This window comes from Erinaceus europaeus, chromosome 19, assembly GCF_950295315.1.
Source record: "Erinaceus europaeus chromosome 19, mEriEur2.1, whole genome shotgun sequence".
In the NCBI taxonomy this organism is placed as follows: Eukaryota; Metazoa; Chordata; class Mammalia; order Eulipotyphla; family Erinaceidae; genus Erinaceus; species Erinaceus europaeus.
This window is the reverse complement of record NC_080180.1, coordinates 35,142,752-35,151,751: the sequence shown is the minus strand read 5'-3', so window position 1 is coordinate 35,151,751 and position 9,000 is coordinate 35,142,752. Positions and strand designations below refer to the sequence as shown.

The following is a 9,000-nucleotide window of genomic DNA, read 5'->3' as shown; positions in this document are numbered from 1 at the left end:
AACACTTTACCTATGTGCATGGTAACATATTTGACTAGAAGTAGAAAGTTGAAATGATCCAGCAACTCTAAATATAAATTGCTCTCAGGTTAAATTAATGATTTTAAGAGGTTGTCTGAAAAGATATTTTTTGAAATGAGTTGGTAAAGCAATTGCATAAGAACAGAAGCAGAGTAACAGGTAATCAACAAGTTCATCTACATTCCACATCAAGTGCATGTTACAAGAGTGTTATAGCCTTACAGTGAAGGGGGGCCAGGTGAAATATGTATTTGATGTGATGTCCAACCAGTTAGAGCTATCACTGCAATACAAATTATTTCCTATAAAGACATGCAGAGCAATGGTAAGGTAACATACAAGTATATAACACACCCCCACCCAATTGCAATTTCATTAGCTGTACCCATAACCTTTGAAAGGCATAAAATAGGTAACATTATATGCTGTTTATCTGACACAATTGAATTAATCTAACAACACACAAAATCATGAGCTCAGGATTGCAGGCAATGTGTTTCCAAGGGTAAATTGCCTTTTATGTTCTCATTCCACTCCAGTCATTCACACATGTTTGGAAGGGATGCCCTGATCATATATATCACCTGCTAAATATTCAGTTTCTGCCCTAAACTATAGTTGGGTTACAGTGATGGATGGGTGGTGGAATTTATATTCTTAGCTATAGTGCTTTTATCATTGCATGTTACTACTACCTGTTTACCATAAAGGGCATATTTACCATGCGAAGTTAAGAATTATTTCCAATCAGCCCTTCCTCTGCCTTGTATATTTTATGGGGGAAATTATTTGCTGTTTATTATGAAAAAAAAAATTGGGATGCATTGGATCGACCTTCTCGTGGTGCATCCCGTGAGTACCCATTTATTGGGGAAACTGACGATCCTTCCTAGCCGACTGAATCCACATGGATCCCAGTCACTTTCAAAGCCAGCAACAAGCAGACATCAGGCTTAACCTGATGTTGTTGACTGGCTACGGAAGAAGGGCAAACCCTAGAAGAAGAAGAATGAAAAAAATTAATGCCCACCTCCAAAAGCTGTTATTTACTCAAGTTTATTATCAGTAAATGTTTTGAGTGGATGGTGTTCATAAATTGTAATGATCTAACCAGACCCTCTCAGAATTACCAATTAAGGGGGCGGGATGGGGAAAATGCATTGCAATTGTTAGGAATTTAATTTGAAAAAAAATTGGAGCTCAATAGTTCATATGTATGTGGCTTATATACTAGTACCTTCTTTAATGTAGTTTGATTAAGTAAACAACCACAGCAAGACATATCATCCAGTGTAACTTTATTTACTACTTATTGCACATATTCGAGGTCTTTAATTTCTAACCACCAAAAGCTCAGAGGACTCATTTTTCCCCTGAAAAATGAACAGTAGCATTAGTGAACTCATGTATTCTTGTGATTTTGTTATTGTAAACATCAGAGTTATTCACATTGCCACAGATCCTGAACTCATAAGCGTGGACCATGCACAGGCTGGCAGCAAGCCAGAAAGCCACTCTGCAAGCAAACGGGCACTCTGCATATGGAGGAAAGTCATAGCACAACAATTAATGTCCAACCTAAATCATCTCAGAATTATACAATATTGACATCTTAATTCCTAGAGTATCTGGAACTCAACTGGTTGGTTGGTAGGTTAGGTGATGGATGACCTGATTTGGGGAGAATTATTCTTGGAATTACATAGGAAAGGGGGAAGAGGGAGCTCAATCTTTCTTCTTTGTTGCTTGCTCTTCCCCAGTACCCTCTTCTTTCTTTTCATCCTCCTCAGCTTCTTTGGCTTCTTCTTCTTCACCTTCACCTCCTTTTTCTTCATCCTTTGCCTCTTCAGACTCTTCCTTGGCAGCTGTAACAAAAACAACAACAAAAACTTTTTTTTACTAACTCCAAATCTAAGGTAAGTCTAGTTTTTAAAAAAGAAATAAAAACAAAAAGAAAAGCTTTCTGTTACAGTTTCATGTGAAAATGTAAATGGTCAGGATTGGGCAATTGAGCACACATGTTGCAGTGCACAAGAACCTGGTGGGTTCAAGACCTCAGTCCATAGCTGCAGGGGGGAGAGCTTCCCAAGTGGTGAAACAGTGCTGCAGGTGTCTCTCTCTCCCTCTCTATCTTTCCCTTCACTCTCAATTTCTCTCTGTCTCTATCCAATAAGCAATAAGTACATACATAAATAAATGAAAATGTAAATATTGGGAGGTTTCCCCCAAGCTACTCAAAGCTACATGCTTGGCACTGAATATATAGTTAAGTAAAATCAAATTATGTCAAGTATTAGTAGCTTTGCTTCTTTCTAGAATATTAATATTTATGGTATTCAGTTGTGTTCTTTAGTATACCAATCTGCTATACCAGTGAATGTACTGAATGTACTGAAAATGCTTAATGGGAATAAAAAGCAAATAATTTCAAAAATCTACCAATCTAAGCATAAATGTATATCTCTGGAAGATCTACCAATTTGAGAAATTGGTGCTTACTAAAGCTTTGTTGAATAAATAATTGAAGCTTCTAAACTCATAAATGAATAAAAAAAAAATCCTTGGCATAGACAAGACTATCTATCTAATTCACTGCCCGAGGCATAGTCACACCCAGTCTGCACTTGAAATGGCAGGGGTCTGTTTCTTATACCTTCTTCCTCTTCCCCACCCTCTTCTTCCTCTCCCTCTTCTTTCTCTTTCTCCTCTTCTTCAGCTTCTCCCTCAGAGGGGGGTTCATCCTTGGCTTCCTCAGCTTTAGCAGCCTCAATTGTCTCCTCCACCTCAATCTGCTCCTCCTGAACATGGCTGGTGTAGTAAGATGGGAAGGAGCGGGCTGACATCAAGTAGGAGGTGGTCTGTAAACCACCATAGGCAGATCGGCCGAAGACCTGGGAGCTCTGGGAGTAGCCACTGGATATGCTTCCCACACTGGTGAAACTGAGCCTGGTCTCCTCACCTTCCAAGAGTTTCCTGGAGAGGGTAGACCAGGAGGGGAACAAACAGAAATACAAGAAGTGCATTGAATTACTTGCCCAGAGTCCACCACTCATCACCTCCCACAGGCGCCATCTTGGAAGGTAATCTTAAAGGCAAGAAGGTACAGAGCAAGGAAATTATCAAAGCTAGTGACTGATACTAGAAAAACCAATAGTAAACAGACTCCTGTCTGTTCGATTTTAAATGTAATGGAAAGCTAGGGACAAAATACATTATTACTGAAATAAATTCTTATATGTTTATCTACATATCTTCTTCTTGGAAAAGGCCCCCAAACTAACAATAGTTTCAAATAACTTTTCTTGAAGGTTTCTGCTACAGTGTAAATTGAATTTAATTATATTTGTTTATGAAATTATTTATTTCAATATTAAACAAAATCTACCTTTGGCCTGGTTTTTACCTGTAAGCTGCAATCTCAATATCTAAGGCCATCTTCACATTGAGGAGGTCTTGATACTCTTTCAAGTATCTTGCCATTTCACTCTTTGTAGTTCTCAGCTCATTTTCTAATTTGTTGATTGTATCCTGTAAGAAAACAAAAAGAAATACAGAAATCCAAGAATAACTCCCTCTTGCTATTATTTTACCAGAATAATAGCTGCAAAGGCTTAGCTCCAGTTAGAATCAAAGTGCACCCCTTAGATAAAATCTCCCCTAAAACAACTGCTTCTTCCCTGATTATACTTTTCTCTTTTCCACACTCTCCCAAATCTAGTCTCATGCAGCATGAGATGAAAACAAGGATGGACAAAAAATTCTCTTTGCTCTCTTTAGTAAATACAGTCTAATGACCATCATAAAATCTGTGCAAGAATTAAACTGATTAAGAAAGAAGGTCTTGGGAGTCGGGCAGTGGCGCAGCGGGTTAAGTGCAGGTGGTGCAAAGCGCAAGAACCTGCGTAAGGATCCCAGTTCAAGCCCCGGACTCCCCACCTGTAGGGGAGTCGCTTCATAGGCGGTGAAGCAGATCTGCAGGTGTCTATCTTTCTCTCCCCCTCTCTGTCTTCCCCTCCTCTCTCCATTTCTCTCTGTCCTATCCAACAACAACGACATCAATAACCACAATGTTAAACAAGGGCAACAAAAGGGATAATAAATAAATATAAAAAATAACTTAAAAAAAAGAAAAAGAAAGAGGGTCTTACTCATGAACTGTATATGGGCCATATATAAGAAATTTTTAGAGGTGACAGAAAAGTTTTATTAAAATTATTTTATTTAAAAATTTTCTGTATCTATATTACTTTTTCACCTCCCCTAAAAATGGAGAATCTTACTTAAGAAAAAAAAAAGGTGTTTTACTGTCAACAGCATTACTGCCTATGCCTACAATTTTGGCTGCATTCCTGTCTATCAGTTAAGGGAAATGGTAAAACTACTCAAAAAGCATCCTTGATCGGTTATCTGCAGGAGAGTTGTTCGTTGCATTAATCAAACAGGGCAATTCAATTCGTACTGCAAAACAAGTCATGGTTAGTGCAGAACACGAGAGGGAAGGTGAGAGGCAACGCCCAGCTCCCCCCTCCCCCCTCCCCCCCAGGCCCTCCCCCCGCCCCAGGACTGAGCAGCTTTAATGCGGATCTTAACTACACCTGACAGGGCATCCTAGAGTGCAGCGCGTCCCCACCCACTACTCTGGCAAGTGCCCCACCCTTCCCACGGAGATTCCAGAGAAGCAGGGCAGCTTCTCGCAGATGCCTCATCCTTGGTCCCATTTGGAGAGGGCAGCCGGGGTCCCCCCCAACCCCACCCCAAACTCAATTCTGCAGCCTGCTCCCCGCCCCGTTTGGCACAGCGCCGCACCTGCATAGCACTGATGTCTGCGTTCTGCTTATCCTCCAGCTCCTGCAGCTGCTTCTCCAGCGCTTCGTTCATGCCCCGGCACGCTTCGATCTCCAGGGTCTTGGCCTTGAGCAGGCGGCGGCTCTCGGACACCTCGTCCTTGGCGGCGCGCACGGCGTCGGTGTTCTTGGCTGCGCTTTCGGTGAGCACGGTAAAGCGGCTCTTGAACCACTCCTCGGCGTTCTGCATGTTCTTGGCGGCCAGCTTCTCGTACTGGGCGCGGATGTCCTTGAGCGCGGCGGAGAGGTCGGGCTTGGAGGACACGTCCATTTCCACGGAGATCTGCGCGTACTGGATCTGCGCCTGCAGCTCGGCGATCTCCTCCTCGTGTACTTTCTTCAGAAAGGCGATCTCGTCCATCAAGCTGTCTATGCGCTTCTCCAGCTCCGCGCGGGCGAGCGCGGCTTCGTCAGCCCCCTTGCGAGCCTCCATCAGGCGGCCCTCGGCGTCCTCGCGGCTCAGCACCTCCTCTTCGTAGCGCGCCTGCAGGTTGCGCAGCGTCTCTTCCAGCCCTTCCCGCTCGCCCTGCAGCGCCTGCTTCTCGTTGGTGGCGTCTTCTGCCGCCAGGCGCAGGTCGCGGATCTCCTGCTCGTACAGGGCCCGGAAGCGGGACGGCTCCGAGTGCTTCTGCCGCAGCACCAGCAGCTCGGCCTCCAGCACCTTGTTCTGCTGCTCCAGCTCGTGCACGCGCTCGATGAAGCAGGCGAAGCGGTCGTTGAGGTCCTGCAGCTGCGCCTTCTCCTGGGTGCGGATGGACTTGAGGTCGTTGCTAATGGCGGCGACCTGGCTCAGGTCGAGGTTTTCGAGGCTGGGCATCAACGAGCTGGAGCTGGACGAGTAGCTGCGGCGCACGGACAACGAGGAGGAGACGGGCGCCGAGTAGCTGGAGTACGCGGAGCGCGCGGTGCTGTAGCCGCTGCGCACGCCGGAGATGTGCACCCGGGGCGGCTCCACGTAGCGCCGCTTGTAGGAGGTCGCGTAGTACGGCTCGTAGCTGAAGGAACTCATGGTGGCGGTCGGCGGCCCTCGGGCTGCCGGTGGAGACTGGGACCTAGAGAGGAGGCAGAGCGGAGGGGAGAGGGGCAGGGAGGGAGGGATGGCTGTGTGCGGCTCGGCGCGGTCCTGCCGCCTGTATTTATACGTCGCGAGGCTGGTGACGCAGCCTGCGGTGCATCGCGCGCGCCCGGCGAGTGGGGGCCACGCGCCGCTGCGGCCCTGGGAGGATTCTGCGCAGGAGGCCGGTGGGGGAGGCGGCAGGTTGCGGCGTCTCTCAGCCTCTCACTTTTCTGCAAGGCCCTCCCTTTGCTTGGACACCCATCTTACCCTCGCTCGTTTCTCTTTTCCTGCCTACTCACCCCCACTTCCACCCGCACCCCCACCTCTCCTACTTAGTTGTTTTACTTCTTGGCGCAGTGTCACTAGGAATAGGGTGTGTCCCCCAAGGTTTTCACCCCTTGCGGAAACCTTAGCCTGACCCCCTTCAGCATCTCTTTATGCCCTTTATGGTAAATCCTCCTTCACTTTCCACCCCACCCCACCCCCATCTCCTGGTGTTGATGGTGACTAGATTTTACTAAACGAACGAAAATCGAGGGTACAGCTCTCCGGCTAATGTGGAGTCAAGTTTGAGATTTGTATGTAGCTTTTCTTGGCACTTTAACTCACCACCGTTTCTCTGTGTTTTTTCTTTCTTTCTTTCTTTCTTTCTTTCCTTTCAGGTGCTGCTCAACATTCACATATGTGAAATTGCGGCCATGTTCATTTGGGCACTTGTTTAAGTTTGACAACAGTTGGTAGCAGCCTTTGCAGTTACTGGATTTTGTCCTGTCTTCCTAGGGAAGGAAGCCTGGAATGCAAACACCCTCGCTGGAGCGGGGCGGGCAGGTGGAAGCAAGCGGAGGTCGGAAGCTAACCGGGGAGAGAGGCAAGGGGGTGGCGAGCTCTGCGGGGCAAAGTGTTGTCACTGCCCGTTCACCATCAAACTAAATTCCAGCTTGACACCCCTACTGTGTAACTTTAAAAAAAAATCTTTAAACCTGTGTTACACCCAACCTGAGGATTTCGAGAAGCCCTGCAGGTGGTCGGTTTTTCTGAGAGAAATTGCTGCTGCTCAGTGCGTTCTCCTAACATCTGGTTACAGCACAAATAGCCTAGGGGTTCTCCCCCCACCATCTCTCCACCACGGCCATTCATTCTATTAAATAGATAATAGACGATGTCTAGTGTCTGTGTATTTTCTTTAAGAAACGCCCGGAAATCTGGAACAGTGCTCACGTGGTAATTAATGCACAGGGAGACAGCCCTGCAGTTTGCGGAGCTTTTGCTCACAATGTGTTATGGGCGTTTCTCCTGTTTCATGGAGGGGATGCGGAGATACCTACCTAAGGTGTTTGCGTTTGTTTTCTTTTGTTTTGTTTTGTTTTTAAAGCCAGCTTTCGGTTTATTTGTATGACAGCGGCATTTGACATGCAACTTACTCCTGTTTTATAGGCAAAAGGGGGAAAGCATACTGACTGTTTGCTGTAAGAGAGAGAGAGAGAGAGAAGAACCTCGTACCTAATGGTAAAGTGCTTAAAATAGATACTTCACCTGTGCCCCCAAATATTGCACTTCCCTGAGGAATGGGAAAGGATTAATCTCTGCAGTCCCCCCCCCCTCCAAAGATGTGGGATTCTGAATTCTTCTGACACTCCCTAGCCCCTTGGCAGGAAACATACAACAGTTGCTAAGCAATCTACAGTCTATCTCAAATTATGCTACATTAGAAACATTAACGTTGGTAATTGTAATCTATCAGGACACTATGCAAGGAATCTTTGCTGTCCATGGTGCTTAATCATTCTACGATTTCAGACCTAAGTCATGTGGCTGTCTTGAATTTTGTTTGGCCTTTGCAGACAGGCAATAGCTCTTACTCTGATGAATTTTATAGCCCTAGCCCGTGCCTGCTTAATCTTCTCACTCACCAGTGATTCAGTAATGGGAAAAGATTCACTGGGGTAGAGCTTTATTTTGTATGCTCCCTATAACCTATATGTGGGTGAAAAGGTGAAAACAGCTTCCCTTCTGACCTGCTCCACATAAACGCAGTGTTTCTCACTTTGCTGGGTGAGTCTGCATACACCACACTCAAGTATTCATGAATTCATTTCTTTGGTGTCAGCTCCCTTCAGTCCAAGTTTCAGGTCACCCTCAGAAAGCTGAAATCCAGCAGCGTAAAGTCCTCCCCTCCTGCAGGGGCTCCAGGCTGAAGCTTTTGAGTACAGAGGAAAGTGGTGACTCAGAAGAATAGGGGGAGGGTGGAGTGGTACTGCTGAAAATGAAGACACATTCAAGTGATAGGAGGGGGAGGGGGATTGGCTGGAAGAGGCCTTTGCTGAACTGGATGAGCAGGAGAAGAGACCAAAGCAACTGTATTTATGAATGTGGATCTCTGAACTTCTAAAACTGTTCCTGGAATAGCAACTTCATTGTCCCCCACAAGTTTGCTTCAGAGGGGCTCCTAAGCCCAACCCATGTCTGGGACATGGAGACACCATCATCAGAAACCTTCCTCTGTTAGGTGCCTACCTCTTTTAAAGCAGTCTATCCAGCCACCCTCATTGTTAAATGTTTTTCCTGGCATTTTGTTGGATGGTGTGTGTGTGTGTCAAAGTAAAGGTAGAATGAACGAATGGAGAGGCTGTTTCGAAATAGAGTTAACATTTCTGGTTCCTTGTCATAAGTGTATCTGTATTAGTGCTGTCTGCAGTGGTGCTACTGTTGCTTTAGGAGGTTGTGTTGTGCCTTGTGATACACTTGTGCAGTCATCCCCCCCCCTTTTTTTTCACTTGCCACCAGGGTTGCCGATGGGGCTCAGTGCCCATACAATAACTTTCACCAGTGGTCGTTTTTTCTTTCTCTATTTTTATTTTTATTTTTTATATGACAGAGAGAATAAAGGGGGGAGAGAGAGAAGGAGATACCTGCAGCACAATTTCACTGCTTGTGACACTTTCCCCCTGCAGATGGGGATCTGGGGTTTGAACCTGGGTTCTTAAAGATGGTAATGTGTGCACTTAACTGGGTGTGCCACTGCCTGGCTCCTCACTTATTATCCTCTAGGCACATTATCCACCCGTGAGGAATTAGATG

At 45.9% G+C, this 9,000-nt stretch overlaps 1 protein-coding gene across 1 annotated transcript; it reads right to left on the bottom strand.

Annotated features, from left to right (window-relative positions):
* Positions 1 to 1,302: 1,302 nt before the first annotated feature.
* Positions 1,303 to 5,986, bottom strand: NEFL (neurofilament light chain). The gene is made up of 4 exons (XM_007528885.3): positions 4,828 to 5,986; positions 3,425 to 3,549; positions 2,675 to 2,994; positions 1,303 to 1,886 (listed from the first exon to the last, which is right to left on the bottom strand). The coding sequence occupies exons 1-4, from the start codon at positions 5,872 to 5,874 to the stop codon at positions 1,747 to 1,749; spliced, it is 1,632 nt and encodes a 543-aa protein (XP_007528947.1). The 5' UTR covers positions 5,875 to 5,986; the 3' UTR covers positions 1,303 to 1,746.
* Positions 5,987 to 9,000: the final 3,014 nt, after the last annotated feature.

Coding starts and splice junctions, on each gene's coding strand:
- NEFL (XM_007528885.3), bottom strand. CDS start 5,874: ATGAGTTCCTTCAGCTACGAGCCGTACTACGCGACCTCCTACAAGCGG. Junction 2,995..3,424: donor ATTGAGATTGCAGCTTACAG/GTAAAAACCAGG, acceptor TACCCTCTCCAG/GAAACTCTTGGAAGGTGAGG. Junction 1,887..2,674: donor GGGTGGGGAAGAGGAAGAAG/GTATAAGAAACA, acceptor TTTTTGTTACAG/CTGCCAAGGAAGAGTCTGAA.